The sequence below is a fragment of the Marmota flaviventris genome, chromosome 4 (genome assembly GCF_047511675.1).
Source record: "Marmota flaviventris isolate mMarFla1 chromosome 4, mMarFla1.hap1, whole genome shotgun sequence".
Taxonomy (NCBI): Eukaryota; Metazoa; Chordata; class Mammalia; order Rodentia; family Sciuridae; genus Marmota; species Marmota flaviventris.
In genome coordinates, this window is record NC_092501.1 from 52,691,069 (window position 1) to 52,710,228 (window position 19,160).

A 19,160-nucleotide genomic window follows, 5' to 3' on the forward strand; every position below is an offset into this window, starting at 1 on the left:
AGCAATCATGGATAAAAGGAAATAAAAAGTGAAAAGGAGCAGAGTAAGACAGGTAAGGCTCATGGATATAAAAATCATCACGCAGAACATAAAGTATGCATGTGCAACATATTTAAACAAATAATCTATAAACCAAGGAAAGGAACTTTAAAGAACCAAGCAGACTTAAAACAAGGAAACAAAAATAAACAAATGGGGCACAGTAGCACATGCCTACATTCCTAGCTACTCAGAGGCTAAGGCAGATTTAAGTGCAATCTGGGCAACTTAGCAAGACCCTGTCTCAATAAATAAATAAATAAGACTGGAGATGTGACTCAGAGAGAGAGTGCTTGCCTAGCATGTGCAAGCCCAGGGTTCAATCCCAAGTATGGCAAAAAAACAATATCATAAAATAAGAGCAGAATTCTCAAAGAATGAAAAGTACAGTAAGTGAATTCAAAAGCCCAATGGAACAACTAAGCAGATTAGCCATGATTAAAGAGGGAATTAATAAAACTCTCTACTTACCATCTACCTCCAATAATTCTCCAGCTCATAAGGGATCTTTCAACTACCCAAACAGCCCCCATGAGTAGCTACTGAGAACATCAGTTGTTTAAAGTTCTCCCTTTACAGGTCATCTGTTTTCTCTGGCTGTTCTCAAATAGCCAAATCACATGTGCTGGCTCTTCTCTTTCTGTCCCTCTTATGTCTTAGCCTCTCTTTTGTACTTTCTATTTCTTTCTTCTTCTCGTTGTGTTCAAGTTTTTCCAGAATTTGTCACGTTCCATAAATGTGACTCTGAAACCATGTAAATATTTTACATAGCTGTAACTAAACCAGAGCTCCTTGAAGAAACAGCTGATTCTGAGTCTGCAAGGAAGTTTTCAAAGGCTACTTGGTTAGTTGAATCATGAAAAAGGACCCAAGAGCCAAAATGAAGATATTCCCACTGGCCAAAAATGGGTAATTTGAGTGTGAATATGAATAAAAACTACAATGGACTGAGATATTTGAATTACTTCCAGTTTTTAGCCATCACAAATAATGCTGCTATGAACATTCATGTACATATATCCTGATACCCATGTGCACTAATTTTTCTAAAGTCTATCCTGAGTAGCAGAATTTCTAGGTCACAAGGCATATGTATCTTCAAGTTTACTAGAAAAGGTCAAATTATTTTGTGGATGTTTAACTTGTGGTCACTTCAAAAAGTTCATAGTCTAATAGTGAAAAGAATACCCACCTGGTGCAAGTACGTCACTATGTCCCCTAAGTCATTACCCCTTCAGTTGGGCCTGTATTGTGTATTGTGATTAGCTGTATTGTGATTAGTTCAGTTCCTAACAGTTTCAGAATTTTGTTATGAAAAGAAATACCAGGAATACCACTTTGGTTAATTAGTGAATACCAGAATATGCTGATTTTCATGATGCTAATACAGTAATTAAAAAAATACTACTTGGGGCTGGGGTTATGGCTCAGTGGTAGAGCACTTGCCTAGGCACTAGATTCAATCCTCAGCACCACATAAACAAAATAAAAGTATAAAAAAAATACAAAAACACTATTTTTTTTTTAAAAAAGGACTATTAAAGGGTTCGATAGAATTAAGATAAATGGGTGATAGGTAGGTATGTCAATGACTAAGCTTGAAAAGAAAGAGGGAGGGAATGAAAGCAGTGGAGAACAGATTTGGCAAAATATTTACATTTGGTGGATCTGGAATATTCTTTAAACATGCTAGAAACTCTAGGTAGGTTTAAAAATTTTTAAAACAGGTAAAGAGAAAAAAATGTCTAAAAGAATATATACCAGAGCTGGGGTTGTAGCTCAGTGGTAGAGTGCTTGCCTAGCACGTGTGAGGCTCTGGCACCACATAAAAATAAATAAATAAAATAAAGGTACTGTGTCCATCCACAAGTAAAAAAAAAACATTGAAAAAAGAATACATACCAAAATGTTGATATTCTGGATTACTAAATTACAAGTAACATTTTAAAACTGCACTTAATCTAGATCTTTCTACAATAGCCATACATTACTTGTATAATAAAACATTTTTAATAAACTATTGTCTTCAAAGCTAAGTATATGTCACTTCTGTATACTTACACAGCCACAGGAATCTGGACCTCCATTGAATAGGGAACAAGTCATCCGCACAATTTCTGCCTCGATCTTACGTAGTCCTGGGAATATATCTGGATGTAGTGGGTTACTCCATGCAAAATTTCCATAAGCCTGCAAAGAAGTGTAAGATGTGAGACAAGATTTTTGCACTCTATAGGACAAAAAATCATGCACTAAATAAAAGTTTCAAAATATTAGACCCAATGTTAGGAGCTGGAAAAAAAGGTTATATATGTTCTACAACTAAAGATCAAATTATACCGGAGGAGACAGACATGCATAAATGATTTTATAATGTGGTAAGGGAGGAATTATAAATGTAGTAAATGTACAGACTATGACACCAACAGATGCAGTTTGAAATCGTAGCTTTGCCTATCACTTTTAGCTGTGTAGGTCAAATAATTCCTTGAGACTGACTTTCCTCATATGCAAAGGGGGAAAATCACCGTACACACTTTATAGAGCTCTAGCAATAATTAAACAACATACCACATGTAAAGCATTTCGTAGAGCACCTGGCACAAAGCTGCAGTTATTACTGAGTACAATACTGGGTTTACGTGCACAATGTGAGGGCCTCTAAGGAGGGCATAACTAACACCTGAGCACTCTGGAAGTGTCCATTGAGTGGAACCTTGAGAGATGTAAGGTTCATCTAGAACAGGAGGAATTGAATGTGGAAGAAAACATTGAGATAGAGTAAGCGCATTGATTAAAGAAAAATGGAAGGTAAGTGTTTACATGGGAAGGTATCGGGAGTGTTTAAAACAACAGGAGGGAGCTGCTTGTGTATTCCCTGATGATTGAGATCCAGGCTTCATCTGACAGATGGAGAGCTAACTGAAAGATTTAAGCATAGAAGACAGACTAGAGCATAGCCAACATACAGCTAAGCAAAACTGTAACAACTGAGTAAATTGTGTGCAATTTTGTAATTACAGTAATCAAACACAAAGGCCTTAGAGATCATCAGTCAAATCCTAACTTTATATGATGAAGTAGGGTTATGATGAATCTAGGGCTGGGGATTAGCTCAGTGTTAGAGCACTTGCCTAGAATGTGTGAGGTCCTGGGTTTAATCCAAACCTAAACATACAAAATAAATAAATAAAACTGACTGGGGCTGGGGACATGGCTCGTGGTAGGGCAGTTGCCTAGTTTGCACAAGGCCCTAGGTCAATCCCCAGCACCATGAATAAATTTTAAAAAGAAAAAAAATTATTAGGAATGAAAGAAGCTAAGGACCATCCTAAAGTCAACAAAAAATGAGAATAATATGAAGTATAAGTGAGAATACTGCTCATCTCAGGTTGTGTGATTTGAGGAAATTATGACTAAATGACACTATGCTGTGTCTTCTTGTCAAATCAATTCTGTCCTACCATTAAAAGCTCAAATGATAGGACTACCTTCCCTAGTACTCTGCCTTTTTCATAGGGATTCTCCAAAACATAGAAACATAAATAACATTTTACTTTTTGTTACAGACTGAAGAGGTAACAATATTATGCATATTCATGAATGTCTGTGTAAAGAGAAAATTTCTAAACCTCTGTGGTTTTATTCAACAAGCAGCTTTTTCTTAACTAAGTTTATTTAATTACAAGGAGGAGAAAAATGAGGTCAAGTACACAGAGCAGCACCCAGGCTCTAGAGCTGCATCTTCACCTGCACAAGCAGCTCCGTGAGCTTCTCCTCCCCACTGTAGACTGCTCCCGAGGCTCTTCCTTCTTGCCAGAAGACATCTGTGGAGAAAGTCAAGGTCACTCCATCAGCAGGCAGGTGCCCAGGGAAGACAGCTAGGTTCTAAAAGAGCAAATACGCAGAAACCCCTCTGGGCACAGGAGAAAACAAAAGTTGGGTGAAATCATGTCATTCTTACACTAAATTAAGAAAGAAAAAAACTTGTTCAGACAGTCTAGTGATAATGCTGCCCCCATCCTCAGCCCCTTCTCTCAGCAGAAAAGCTACCTATACTTATTCTCTGTTCTCTGTATGGCTTTAGAGTGACTGTTTTCTGTTAACGAACCCTCCTTCCCTACCTTCCTGTCCAGTCACAAGTGTAAGAACTGCTGTGGGCAGGTCGGCAGAACAACACAAAAGTGTGAATTCTCAGGACACTATCCTCAGGGCTGGAGCCACACAGAGCACTGGCCATGAGGAGGGACAAGCGGAGAGCATCTGGCCTCAGGGCCCTTTCTTCTATAAGCCTGGAAACCCACAGAGAAGCAGCCTCCTGTTTCCAGCTGCATATGCCAACCACTCAAAATGAGGAGCACAGTCACCCCGAGATGAGGCTGGCTAAAAGGGGGATCAGAATGAGGGTCGGACTTCCCACTTCCTGTCTTTGGTGCTCTCCAGAGACATTCCACCTTATACCAACACATTTGCTGATGTGAGTGTCTCGGGTCCTTTTTTGCTATAGCGTGACTGTGCCCTACTGAAAGTGAATAGTGAGACAGCTCTCACAGAAACACACTAACTGAAAACCGCACAGAGCCACAGGCCCCACAAAACAAAGACCTTCAGCTTTACAAGACAGAAGGCTGAGAAGCAAGTACACTAACAAATTCCTCACTCTTAAGGTCATCTGCCAAGCTCTGGCTCACTACTGACTTGACTCTCATTCTTTCCTTAGAGGACACTGCTGGGTACCAGATGTATCTTCAGACCCACAGTCACCAGCCTTTTAAGAATAGGACACGTGGCTTTATCTCCTGTTCTTTTACTATGTTAGAGAGTATAGTAAGGAACCATGACTTAAAAACCAAAGAGGAAGGAATGGTGGCAGCAACCAGCCCTCATAATCATGTAAATCTTTAAACAGGGTATTAAACCCTGCTCTATACCATTACATATTGCACTATATCTAATGCTGTACCATCTAACACCAGTAATTCAATATACATTGATTAGAAATTTGTAAAGTTGTCAAAATGCAACATAATATTCTGGACTGGATTCCAGAGTAGAAAAAAGGGCATTTGTAGAAAAACTGATTGAATGGGGGGCTGGGGCTGGGGCTCAGCAGTCGAGTGCTCACCTAGCACATGCCAGGTGCTGGGTTCGATCCTCAACACCACATAAAAATAAATAAATAAAATAAAGGTATTGTGTAGAACTACAACTAAAAAACAAGAAAAAGAAAAACTGACTGCACGGAATGTGTAGTTTGGATAATAGTCCTGTCCCCAGATGAATTTTTTAGTTTTGACAAATGTGCCACGGTCATGTACAACATTAACATCAGGAGAAGCTGGATGAAGGACATAGAGGACATCTCTGTATCATCTTTGCTACTTTTCCATAAATCAAAAAGTAAGCCAAATTAAAAAGCATATTTTAAATAAAGTAATTGTAATATAATCTTACTCTATAATAAACATAAATGTGTGTTAAAAATAGCAGCAATAATTGTGAACATTTACTGAACACCTGCTACATGCCAGGTATGCCACACAACATTTCTATGTATGATCTAATTTAATCCCCACAGTCACCAGGGAAGTAGAGACTGTAGAAATGGAGCAAATGGGGCAGACAGAGGGTTAATAACTCTCCCAGGATTACCATGTAAGTGGCAAAACCAGTATAGGAATCCAGGCCGATTCCAGGGGTTACACTCTTAAACCTCAAGCTATTTGTTGTCTTTATCCTTCCCATATATGGTCATGCACATGTGCATACACACACACACACACAAAGCACTGTGTAACTGTGAGATACACAGGGACATCAGGTAGAGTTAGAGAGAAAGACCATACCTACTTTTACCTATCTGATATACGTGACCTGTGTTCACCTTCTGACTATGAAATCAGAATGACTTTTATTTTCTTTCGTGCCTTCATACAGACTTTGTAATTTCAATATGATTCTGTGTTCCATTTGTATTACATATATTGTTTTTTAAACACAAATGTATGTTTTATTTATGCTTCCAGAAAGAAACGAAACCAAGTTCCACTGTCTGTGAGATTTGCTTGCTTTATGGATGAAAGATGAATCTAAAAATAATTTTCAAATTATGTAATTTGGCCCTCTTGAAAATATAAAGATTAGAGATGAGCTATTTTTATTTTTATTTTATTTATTTATTTGTTGGGGGGTAACCGGGGATTGAACTCAGAGGCACTCAACCACTGAGCCACATCATCCCCAGCCTATTTTGTATTTTATTTAGTGACAGGGTCTCACTGAGTTGCTTAGTGCCTTGATATTGCTAAGGCTGGCTTTGAATTCACCATCCTCCTGCCCCTCAGCCTCCCAAGTTGCTGGGATTACATGTGTGCACCTCCATACCCAGCTATTTTATTTTAATTGCTATACAGGGAATTGAAGCCAGAGGTGCTCTACCACTGAACTACATCCCCAGCCCTTTCTATTTCAGAGAAAGGGTCTTGCTAAGTTGCTGAGGCTAGCTTTGAAACTGCAACCCTCCTGACGTGGCTTTCTGAGTCGCTGAGAATATAGGTTGTACCACTGCACCTAGCTGTGCAGGAATGAGTTACTCTTAACCAACATGAACATTACACAATGACAAAATCAGCATCTGCAAGGAAGGAGACAAAACACACTTGAACAGCATCTTACCCATAGAGCTGTACTCCTTGAGTTTCTCCAGAACTGCAGATGAGCTCAGACCCTGGGAGGGGAGAACTTTCACATATTCTTTGTCCACTTTCAAGAATGACATGTTTTTGTTGATATCCTCCTTAGTCTTGTTCAGCTTGTCTTGGATCTTTAAAGGTAGAAAGACAAAGTTTAAAAAAAAAAGGAGAGAAAAAAATTAGCAAGAAGACGCATTAGAGAGTATACAAACGCCAGTTATTAGACAGTCAATCAACTGCTCAACACTAAGCAATGCATGAGGAGTACTGAACCAGGTTATTTTTTTCATAAAAAGATGTGATATTTTGACGGTTTACCGAGCATATTCAACAGTCTCTTAGAAGTTTGAAGAGTCAACCATCTCTCTACAGGTCAAAGATATGCTCAATTTCTTTCTACACCCCTTTTCTCTGCCACGCTGACATCACCACTGCCTTACTTGGTTTGCAGTTGCTGAAATCAGCAATAATCTGAATGCAATATTTGGACTTTGTCCCTGTCTTGGTAGCAGCCTGAAGTGCATATATGGAAAAAGAAAAAGCAGAGTCAAGAAACCCACCACACTGTATTAAAGGGATCTTGGTCACTGTGCAAGTGATAAGCAACTTCAGGAGACATTCACAGTACACATTAGGACTCTGGAGAGCCCCTTCAAGTGCCCATGTATAAGCACAAGACTTCAGGAGCTGCCGGATAACTGTATCCTCCTCAAGCTGCTGTCAACAGCTTGTACTATCTGACCCTGAAATCCTAGAGGAACTAAGGGCTTTTCTGCTAAGTAATTTATCAATTAAGGTTATTTCTTTTCCATTCCCATAACCACAGCTTCTGAGCCATTTTCTTTCATTCATTCCCTTACTTATTTGTTCAACAAATATTTGCTGCAGGTCAGGGTTACACAGTGAACAAAACAAACTTAGGCAGTGGGAAACAGCAAAAAAAAACCACTCCTGATCTCAAGAGGTGTACTTTTAGTCAAAGAGACAGAAAATGAAAAGCCATGTAATGAAAAGTGCTAGGGGAAAAAAAACAATAGAGCAGAGTAAGAGGCAGGTCTCTGGTGGTAAGTTTGGGGAGGGGCTAAGTGTTGCAATTTGTGCCATGTTACAGTGCTAGAGCTTCAGTGATGTATTTGTTAAAGTCTGATTCCAAGATCTCACTCTAAACTATTTAGACTTTCTCAGTCCAAGTCATGGATGATTAGAATACAAGATCTTCTTAGGCCCTCAGAGAAACCACAGGAAAAACACTTCTTTAAAGCATGTCTACATAGCATCCCATGTCAGCGCTGGCAGGTAGCAGAGTCCACACTCTCAGGCAATGCCGAGGCATCTATGGACATAGAGATATTTTAAAAGTTGTAAATAAAAAATTATGCTGAACACACAGTGACCCCGCAACAGGAAGAAACCAGGAAAGCTGAGCTTTTGTGTGGACTATGATACTATAATAAAAGAAAGCAGACTAAAAACAACAATGAGAGGAATATTAGAAAACACAGCAAGCACTTTCCCACCTCCAATTCCTGCCTCAGAGTTTCTATCACATTACCCAATTTTAATCTGTTCATTTATTTCAAAATAAAATTGTTATGAACTTGTTTACTTGTTTATTTTCTGTCGTCATTGCTAAACTATTAATTCCACAAGGAGGAAGGACTTGCTCTTGTTCACCACCCTATCCCCAGCACCAGGGAAGTACATGATGACACTGAGCAAATGTCAATAACACGTGTTGCATAAGTGAATAACAGATTCTTGCATGTGTACATACAGAAGAAATAAATAACTTTTTGCCTTTAAGCCTCAGAATCTGTGTCTGAAAAATGGAGGGTAACCAGATCATCTCTAAGGATCTCCCAATTCTGTTATTTTATAAATTTAAAGATGGGTTCTGGAACCCTAGCATTTATTTGTCTCGAAATTGTGAAATTGAAGAAGAAAATGAGAAGCCTAAGAGGAAAAAAAATGCAGGGAATGCTAAGGGGGAATCCTGCTAACCTCTATGAGCCAGCCTATCTTCCAGCCTCTCCCCTCCCCACCCAGGAAAGGATAAACTGAAAAAACACTTGAAGGCAGGTAAAGTTGGAAAAAACCAAAGGAAGGTGAGGGGCAAGGTACAGCAGGGTATGATAATAGCAAGGCCTCAACTGCCTTCCTTAGAGCTTGCAAGAGGCCTGCCCTGTTTTATCTTTGCCTATGATAAGGAGTCTGAGGACACCAAGGAACATATCTTATCCCAGTGTGGGTGAGAATAGAGAGGACACAGTGGAGAGGGCAAACAGGTTCAAAGAGCAAGAGAATGGCTGTTATCTCTTGACATTTCTAAACCTGGGATAAGCAAACTGCATCCAGAGGCCAAAGCTGGCTTGTTTTTGTGAACAGTTTTCCCAGAACACAACCAGACTCATTCCTTAACCTGTGTCCTCCTGCTGCAACACAGTATGGTCTGCAGGGTCTAAAATGCTTCCTAGGTAGGCCTTTATAGAAGTGTGCCAATCCCAATCTAACCCCTAGATAAATGTCCAACTCAGCCCTGCCAAATGATGTTCTAAAGCTCAGTAACACTTCAGGGTTTCTATTTTCAAATTCGTCTGAAACAGGCCTCTCATCATCCCTCCTATAGCCAAATATGTTGGAGAAAGGGTTAAGTCAAGGTTTCTCAACCTTGTCCCCTTTTGACTTTTTTTTTTTTTTTTTTCCACTAGAGATTAAACTCAGGCTCTCTTGTAGGCAAGTGTTCTACTTCTGATCTGTATCCTCATGATCTATACACTAGCCCTTTTTAAACTTTTGTTTAGAGATTAGGGTCCTTCTCACTAAGTTGGCCAGGATAACCTTGAATTTGAGACTCTTCTGCCTCAGCCTCCTGAGCAGCTAGATTACAAGCATGTGCCACCACCCTGACATCCCTTTTGACATCTGGAGCCAGAGAATCTCTGCTGTGGTGTATCCTGTACACTGTAGGATATGTCACAGCACACCTGGCCTCTATCCACTAGATGCCAATACCATGCCACAAAGTTGTGACAATCTAAAACTGTCTCCAGATACTGCCACCAAATCTTCCCTGGAGGTAAGCAACAAAATCACCCCTCCACCTTAAGAATCTAACAAAAACAGAAAGAAGTATGATTATTGAGGGGTGAGAAAAGACCTAAGGAAAGTTCACTTACCTTGCGACCAATAAATGGCATCTTCCTGGTAAGCTTAAAAAATTTCTTCTTGAGGCGTGACCATAAACCTATAAGAAGAAAATTAGTCAAATAAATTTTCATAGATATGATCTGCTAGTCCAAGAGAGCAATTATTCAATGTCTCTCACAACCTCACTTGCCTATGAATTATGGAATTTTTTTATTACCAAAAAAAAAAAAAAAAACTTTTAAATTCAGTTTTACATAGTCGAAAATTTAAACATATTTACAATGAAAGTTTTTCTCTTGTATTTCTCTTCCAGGCCTCATCTTGCCCTCAAGTAAACACTTCTATTAGTTTCTAGCCTACGTTTCAATGGTTTCTTTACACATATGAAGTAAAAGCAAAAGTACATTCCTAGCCAGTATGGTGGTGCACATCTGTAATCCAAGCTAATCAGGAAGGCTAAGGCAGGAGAATCACAAGTTCCAGGCTAGTCTGAGCAACTTAGCAAGACCCTGTCTCAAAAGAAAAGAAAGAAAGGGCTGGGGGCATAGCCCAGTGGGGTGCCTGCCTAGTATGCATGAGGCATTGGACTCAACTCCCAGTACCAGAAAAAAAGGCATCTTCTTATCTGTTGCCCTTATTACACAAAAGGTAACCATCTACCACCATATGAGACTTTGTTTTTCCACTCAGAAATGTCTTAAAGACTGTATTTCCTCCATGAATGTGGTAGCACACGTCAGTCATCCCAGCTACATGGGAGGCTGAGGCAGGAAGAGCACCAGTTCAAGGCTAGTATTGGCAAGAGAGAACCTGTCTCAAAAAATAAAAAGGACTGGGGACATAGCTCAGTGGAACAGTACCTCTGGGTTTAATCCCTAGTACTGCAATGAAAAAAAGAAAGACAAAAGATCAGTGCTACCTCACTCATTCGTTTTTAAAACTGCAAATTATCCCACTATATGAATGTACCATGATCCGTTTAACCTTCCCCTGACAGATATATAGATAATTTCTAATAGTACTATTACAAATCAGGCTAAAACAACTAACTTTGTAACATATACCACAGTGCATACATACAAGAATATCTACAGGATAGACTCAGAAGCAGAATTGTTCAGTTAAATGTCAGATGTATTCTTCCCAGAGTTCTTGACTTTCCCAGGGTTTCCACAGATGACCAACAATTCTCTTCCTTTCCCTGAACCAAATGGCTGAGCATGTTTGTGTTTTTGTTTTTGTTTTCTGGATCTATGCTCCAGTCTCTCAACCAACACAGATCCTAGCAACATTTTTTGAATCTAAAAAGAGCTTGAAAATCATAGAAACCAAAGTCCATATTGTCAGGCAGTATAAAGGATAAACACAGAAATCTGATTTTGTCAATTATAATAATTACAAATACATGGCAGGCATCTAAATAGACAGATATGCCTTCTAATATATTCACATTTGAAAATGTCTCAACTGACTGACCACAATATTCTAAAGTTGGTCTAAAAGGTTTTACACACCATCCAATAGAAAAAAAGGCACAGATGACCCAGCTTGAGCACTAGCTGAAGGCCACAGATGAGATCAATGACAACAGGGATTTAACTGAAGTCTTCATTTTTTAAGTCCAGGACTTCCAGGAATCTATGCTACTTCAAATGCACAGTAGGAATTTTCTATTATCCCAAATCAGACTGTAATAATCTAGACCCAGCTGTTATCCAGGCATGAACTTTTCCTGCATGTCTAGGAGACCGGGCATTCCCACTCGCTCTCCATTCCACTACCATGGAGAGCGACCTCCCTCTTCTCGTGTTTTATTACGTGACAGCTTGCAGCTCTGCTAGTTGTTTTGGCTTCTGTTTTTGCTCAGGCCATTCCCTGTCTTTCCACCTCCCTCTATCATCAACACTCTGTGGATGCCTGGGACAAAACCAGTCACCAAGGCACACAGTCTGAATAGTAAGACAAAGGAACTAAAACCATTAATTTGTAGTTACTTTTCTGTGTGAATTTCAGAGCATTTCCTTCCAGTCCTAAGTTCTACACACTGTAATACACAACCGAGGCCTTCTTTATGTAACCACATCCTCTTCTCATGGTGAGCGTTTTCTACATTATTAAAAATTCTCCCCAAGCACATTTTAATACTATCAAATAAGAATAACAACATGGGATTCTTAAGCTGCTTGTTATTTAACTCTTTTTCTTTCTCAGCCTCCTGAGTTCCTGGAATTACAGGTGGGCACCACTGTAACCAGCTTATTCAACTTTAACGATGTTACTTATAAAGACTCAGAACTGCTTCTTTAACAGATGAATTAACTAATTAATTAATGAGGTAGAAAATTATCTAAAAATCAGCAGACTGGGCCAGCCTTCCTTAAGTATAGTAATGTGTCCACGGAGGAAAGTAAAAGAATAAACTACTTCTGTGAAAGTTGTAAGGAAAAAAAGGGACAGAGCAAAAGAAATGGATACAGCATAATAATGGAGAAATTTAAAGTGAAATATCATGTGAACTTAAGCGATCACCTCAGAAGTAAAGTCCCTGGAGATACAGAAAGAAAAGTAAACAAAACTTTTTAGTGGTGGTTACCAAGCATGGTTGGGAAGTGAGATTTGAGGAGATGTTGGTCAAGGGATACAAAATTCTAGTCAGACAGGAGGAATAACTTCAAGAGATTCATTAACAGCACGGTGAGTTCAATAAATAACAACGTATTATATACTTGAAAATTGCTAGAGAGTAGATTTTAAGTGTTCTCATTACAAAAAAGGCATGGGAGATAAAGTGTATGTTTAGTTTGACTTAGCCATTCCACAATGTATACATATTTCAAAATATCACTTTGTACATCACAAATATAATTTTTGTCAATTTTTAAAAATATTTTTAAATTTTTTAGTTATAGATGAACACAGTATCTTTGTTTATTTTTATGTGGTGCTGAGGATCAAATCCAGTGCCTCACAAGTGCGAGACAAGTGCTCTGCCACTAAGCCACAACTCCAGCCCTAATTTTTGTCAATTTTTAAGAAAGAATTTTAATAAGAATTTTTTAAGCTAAAATAAGAAGTGCCAATGTAAGAACAACAATGTTTGGCTCTTGACAGTTTACAAATTCCTTTCACACAAATAACTAATTAGGGTAGATAATATTATGCCCATTTGATTGTGAGGAAGCCAGGCTAAAGACCCCCCCCCATAAAACTGGTTTCTATTAATGTGCTATGGACAATCCCACAGTTAGAATCAACACTACTGTATGGAGGCATCGCTATGACTGATCACCACAGAGAATTAGGAAGACTGTGCCTTCCAGAACGGCTGACCTCTGCTCAGATTCTTGTTGCTCCCACTTCTTACCTTCACTAGTCTCCACCCTGAGGTTCCAGAATGACTGTCTCCCCCGCAGAAAGGAATGCAGAGTGTAAAAATCAGCCAAATTTGATACGAGTCCAGATTTTAGACTCCTCTAGTGCCATACACTAAAAATAACTTGATTGTTTAGCAATAGGTAGCATATTTCTACCTTATCAAGGTGCTAAGGGGGAAAAAAAACCCTCAATTCCATTAAAATTATCCCTAATCTTTGGAGGAAAGATATTATGATCTGCATCTCAAATTCAATGTGGAATTTACAAAATAATAACTGCTTTTTGTGTGTATGTGTAAAGGAGTATAAAACTATCAGTGTTCAACAATTTTTGACATAAAAACTACCTTTTGTATGGGTCAACCTGATTGAAATTAGACATAGAAAAAGATACAAATAGCGGTATCCTTTGGTAGCAAGATTTTAATTTTGTTCCTATGGCTTATTCATATATCTAGACTTCCTACAATAAACATGAACTATTTTTATAAAAAGAAAAATATGTATTATTAAAAACAAAACAGCCAGGTATGGTGACACAAGCTTATAATCCCAGTGGCTTGGGAGGCTGAAGCAGGAGGATCACGAATTCAAAGCCAGCCTCAGCAACTTAGTGAGGTCCTAAGCAACTTAGCAAGGCCCTGTCATAAAATAAAATATAAGAAACACTGAGTATGTGGCTCAGCACAAATGTGTTTAAGCACCTCTGGGTTTAGTCTCTGGTACCAAAACACAAAAACAAATAAAAACAAAACAACTTTGGCTTGGAATTCAGCCCACAAAGATTTAGATGGCACAACTTATTAATATACTATCGTTAACTTTTCTCATGGAATGCAAGGATACATTCCCTTTTAAACATAAAAAGGAGGTAAGTAAATACCAGGTGCAGAAGACTGTGCCTCAGTTAAGTTACATGCCTGGCACAGTGAGCTGCAAAACTGAAAATGCAAGTAGATATCTAACTGTAAAAAAATGGAAAGCGTTAGTTAATGCCTATGTTAACTAGCTCAATTTAGCCATTCCACAATGTATACATAGTTCAATACAGCATGTGATGCACAATAGATATGATTTTTGTTAATTAAAACAAATTAACAAAAATTTTTAAAGCATACCTAAGATTACTACTAATTATAGCAAAGAAATATAAAAAGCTCTAAATTTAGTCTGGTTTCATAAATACACTATTTTAAAAGAAAAGTGTACAGAATGATGGTTGCCAGGGGCTAGAGGGAAAGTAATAAGATAATTACTTTTTAAAGAAATAGTTTCAGTTTACAATGATAAAAACGTTCTGTAGGGGCTGGGATTGTGGCTCAGTGGTAGAGCATTTGCCTAGCACATGTGAGGCACTGGGTTTGATCCTCAGCACCACAAAAATAAAAAAGGTATTGTGACCATCTACAACTAAAAAAAAATATATTAAAAAAAAGTTCTGTAGTTGGATAGTGGTGGTGGTTACACAACAGTGTGCACGTACTCAATGCAACTGAATTTAAAAGTGGTTAAAATGGTAAATTTTATGTTATGTTTATCCCATTAGAAAGAAAGAACATTTACTGCTACTTCTTGGAGCCCTCTGGAATGGGGCACTTCACCTTGCAGTCACTGACTCAAATCTTCCTGGGAAAGGAAGATGCTTGGATAGACAAACACAGGCAGCATCCACACCAAACCACTGAGTGGATGCAGTAGGAAGGCCAGTCTACTCTGTCAAAATTAATGATAAAATCTTGAAAGGACTGGGAACAGAAACTCAGGACAGGGTTTTTAAAGATACAGTGAACAATAATTTTAGGCAAGACAGTCATCTCCCATTTCCACTTTAGTTTTAAAGCTCAAAAGCAGTGGAACTTGCTCCCTGGTTGTCATGTTCTGCAATGTTTGTTATGCCCAACTCTGCAATGCTACACGAATAGCTCAATGGCTATCTGCATGGTAAAGAGAAAAAAACTGGCTTCTAAATTGACTTTCCTGGGGAAGAGAATGAAAAGCAGAAAAATTACAGATAAACAGATATTATCAGGGAGATCAGAGTGACAAAAGCATTGCAAACATTTTGAACAAATGTTCAAATACCAAGGGCATTAACTAAGACAATAAGCAATGGTACTGGTTTCTTATACCAAGGGCATTAACTAAGACAACCTCATAAGAATGGGGAAAGGGTGGATGAGGGTGTTCCAGAATCTCCACTACCGCATCTACTATTTGGATTTAGGTGTGATCAGATAAAACTTACCCAGCAAAACCTGCAGGGGGGAAAATAATTCACAAGAAGGTTACATGCAATTATGTTTCTAAGTGGGGAGGAGATAAGTTGGCAGGGTCAAAGCTTACACATTAGGAAGGGTGGAGGATTCACAAGCAGATCACTAAGAAACTTCTCTTCTGCATTCCCTGAGACTAGCCTCCTTCTTCCCCATGGTGATCTGGCTCCCTCAGTCACTACCACTGTCCCCTGACATCAGAAGTTCAACTCTAAGAGGAGAGGGACCCTATACTATTTATGCAGATATCCCCAGAGCCTAGTTCAGTGACTGGCAGGTAACAGGCACGCAACTGGTAGTTGCATGAGTGCTGTTCCACTTTCATTTAGTCTTTACTGAAAAGGATGGTCCTAAATGAAAGCAAGAAATTTCTACTCTGGGAACTCCAGGTGACACAATTATGTTCTAGGTACTGAAGAAGGCATATGCCACACTGAGACATCTGTGGATCCTTACAATGACTAATTTTCTGAGGAGTTTTTATATAAGGTACAAATGCAAAAAAAAAAAAAAAAAAAAAAATCAATATAAACAGTAATGGTTACCCAAAAATCCCATTTGGTTTCTTTTACCAACCAGGAAACAATCTATCACTCTCCATTTAAAAAAAAAATTAAAAACTGGAACTGAACCAAAAGTCAAGAAACTAGTCCAAACCCATCAGCCATGACTTCCACAGCTAGTGACACTCCACTATGCCTTTACAGAAGGAACAGTATACTCACTCTCTGGCTGGAAGATAAACTCGTACACCCAGACTATCAACAGGGTCCATGCGACACTCCATGCAATTAGCTGCCAGGGCTCATATTTGGTGCAATGCCCATTTACATAATTCTTGGCTTTTGTGGAGTATACTTCCAAAATCTCGAAGTAGGGCTCAAAGGCCTTCTAGAAATACAAGAGAAAGAAAAAAAGAAAAAGAAACATTACATTCAAAGTCAGAAAAGAAGCCTGTTCTTATTTTGTTCCTCAGCTCTCATTTTTCAAGGGCAAGGCCATTCATGATGCAGCCCTACCTCAGCAATAATCTTATCATCCTCTACAGCCCTGAAAGCTTCTGCACCATTCATTCCAGTGTAACACTGCCACTTGTGAGCCCTGTGGACTTTGACACAATTTTTGATCTTCTGCTTATTTTGCAAAATAAGAGGGCTAAATTTGATCATCATATGAGTTCTAAAGCTTTTATACAACTGCCAATATTCTCTGTTCCCCCCACCCTTTTCTTGGACAGTACTGGGGATTAAATCCAGGTCAATCTCCAGCCCTATTAATTAAATTAGACAGACTCTCACTAAGTTGCCCAGGCTGGCCTAAAACTTGTGATTCCCAAGGCTTCTGAGTAGCTCAGATTATAGGTGTATGCCACCATTCTCAATAAAAATGTCATTTCTCTTCTTCTCTAACCCAACAGTCAGCAGACTGGTTCTGTAAAGGGCCAGACATAGCAAATCAATCATTCTGTTATAAATATTCTGCTTGCTTTTGCTGAGACTGGCTTTGAACTCATGATCCTCCTGCCTCAGCCTCCCGAGCCACTAGATGGTATGTGAACAAACGAATGCGGCTGTGTTCCTACAGAATTTAATAATGCACACTAAAATCTCAACTTCATATTAATTTTCTCACATCAAAATCTTTTTCCTCCCAACAATTTAAAAAGTGTAAGAATCACTTAGTTCATGGCCTAGATTTAGCCTGTAGGCTACAGATTGCTAATCCCTGTTGTAAGGCTCTACTTGAGTTGTAAAATTCTACATCAGGTTCCATATTTTATCATCATTTGTATCCCTCACAATGTATCCCTGTCATAAACAAGAAGAAAACACTGTCATCTGTAAACTTACCAGAATATTTTTTTGTGAGAATTCATCTCTCCCTTTAAATTCAAGTATTCACTCATGATAAGCTCCATATAGAACTGATCCCAACCTGCCTTGCAGTCTACTCATCTATTTCTTATCTCGCTGGCTACAAGGTTAGGGCCTTGAAGGAAGACTGGCTCTTTTCTTATTTACAACCCCCATAGTGCCCTGCAAAAATAAGTTCATCTGATAGCTTCTTATTCACTCACTTATTCAGCATTTTGAAGGCACAAAGCTGGAGAAGCTTTGGGTAAGCAGCATAGCTCCTGATCCTTACTGAGATTACAACCTAGCAGGAGAGGCATCTGTGTGTTGCTATATACCTGGTGCGTGCATACCTACACAGGCTCTCTCTCGCGTGCGCACACACACACACAACTAAAACTCTTCAGAGGAAAAGCCATAGAAGGACATAGGTAAGATCTAAGAGATCACTGAGGAAGCCCTACCTCACTCTACTTGAGATAATGAAAATCAGGATAAAACCTCAGCTAGTTACAAAGGTAAAAGAAAATTCTCTAGGCAGAAAAGTTAAAAAAAAAAAAAAAAAGTCACACCAGAAGAGAAAAGAACAGCTGCAAAAGCATAAAAGAAACTGGGAATGGCAGAGGTTCCGTGTGGTAAAAATAAAGCTAGAGGACGGTAGGGACCACATCTGTCTTACACCAGTACTCAAGCCCCAACACACAGCACAGTGCCCAGCACACAACTTGTACTGAATAAAACTTGGACAGTGTGGGCAGGGCCAAGTAAATTAATAAACTCATTAGTCAGAGTACTAAGGCCAGAAGAAAGACAGTAGGCCTATATTTAAAATGGACTTGGAGCTGGGCATGGTAGTGCACACCTGTAATCCCAGTGGCTCGGGAGGCTGAGGCAGGAGGATCATGAGTTCAAAGCCAGTCTCAGCAAAAGCAAGGCGCTAAGCAACTCAGTGAGACCCTGTCTCTAAATAAAATTCAAAATAGGGCTGGGGATGTGACTCAGTGATGGAATGCCCCTGAGTTCAATCCCCGGTCCAAAAAAAAAAAAATGGGTTTGGGCAGGGGTTTCTATACTCAGATTAGATTAAGTGGATTTTAAGCCAAAGTTAATCAGAAGGGACAAAGAAGGCCATTTCATACTGTTTAAGGGAATTATACACCAACAAGACATGACAATCACAAATATTTATGCCCCAAACAATGGAGCATTTATGTACATCAAACAAACCCTTCTCAATTTCAAGAATCAAATAAACCACAACACAATAATCCTGGATGACTTTAACATGCCTTTGTCACTACTGGATAGATGCTCCAAACAAAAACTAAATAAAAAAGCTACAGAAGTAAAAAATACAATTGATAATTAAGACTAACAGACACATATAGAATATTTCATCCATCAATGACTGAATACACTTTGTTCTCAGCACATGGAATCTTCTCTAATATAGACCATATTATGTAAGCTATCGTATATGTTGGTATACAATAGTAATATTACCTTAATATATTTTTAGCATCTGTAGGGTTACTCTGATAGCTCCCTTTCTACTGATATTGATTTTTGTATTCTTGCTTTTTTCTTGATTAGACTTGATTGATTTTTATCAAATTTTACCTGCATTATTTCTTCTCTTTTTCATATATTTCTGCTCCTATCCATATGCACTGATCATGAAAGCTTAGAGAGGCCAGGTGCTTAACAGGTGCTTCTTGAAAACATTTACACCTGCCATCGACCAAATGTTTATGTTCCCCCAAAATTCCACCTTGAAACCTA

General features: G+C 38.7%; 1 protein-coding gene across 4 annotated transcripts in view; it reads right to left on the reverse strand.

Moving 5' to 3' along the window:
* Positions 1–19,160, reverse strand: part of Sgpl1 (sphingosine-1-phosphate lyase 1) — a 52,445-nt gene that overhangs the window by 15,249 nt on the left and 18,036 nt on the right. For 3 of the 4 annotated variants that reach the window (XM_027931207.2, XM_027931208.2, XM_071611191.1), the window contains exons 3-7: positions 16,251–16,416; positions 9,908–9,975; positions 6,715–6,862; positions 3,790–3,866; positions 2,101–2,229 (exon numbers count right to left, since the gene is read on the reverse strand). In XM_027931207.2, the coding sequence (XP_027787008.1) occupies positions 2,101–2,229; positions 3,790–3,866; positions 6,715–6,862; positions 9,908–9,975; positions 16,251–16,416 (588 nt within the window). The remainder of the gene's footprint in view (positions 1–2,100; positions 2,230–3,789; positions 3,867–6,714; positions 6,863–9,907; positions 9,976–16,250; positions 16,417–19,160) is intronic. The other variant, XM_027931209.2, reaches the window with a different exon arrangement.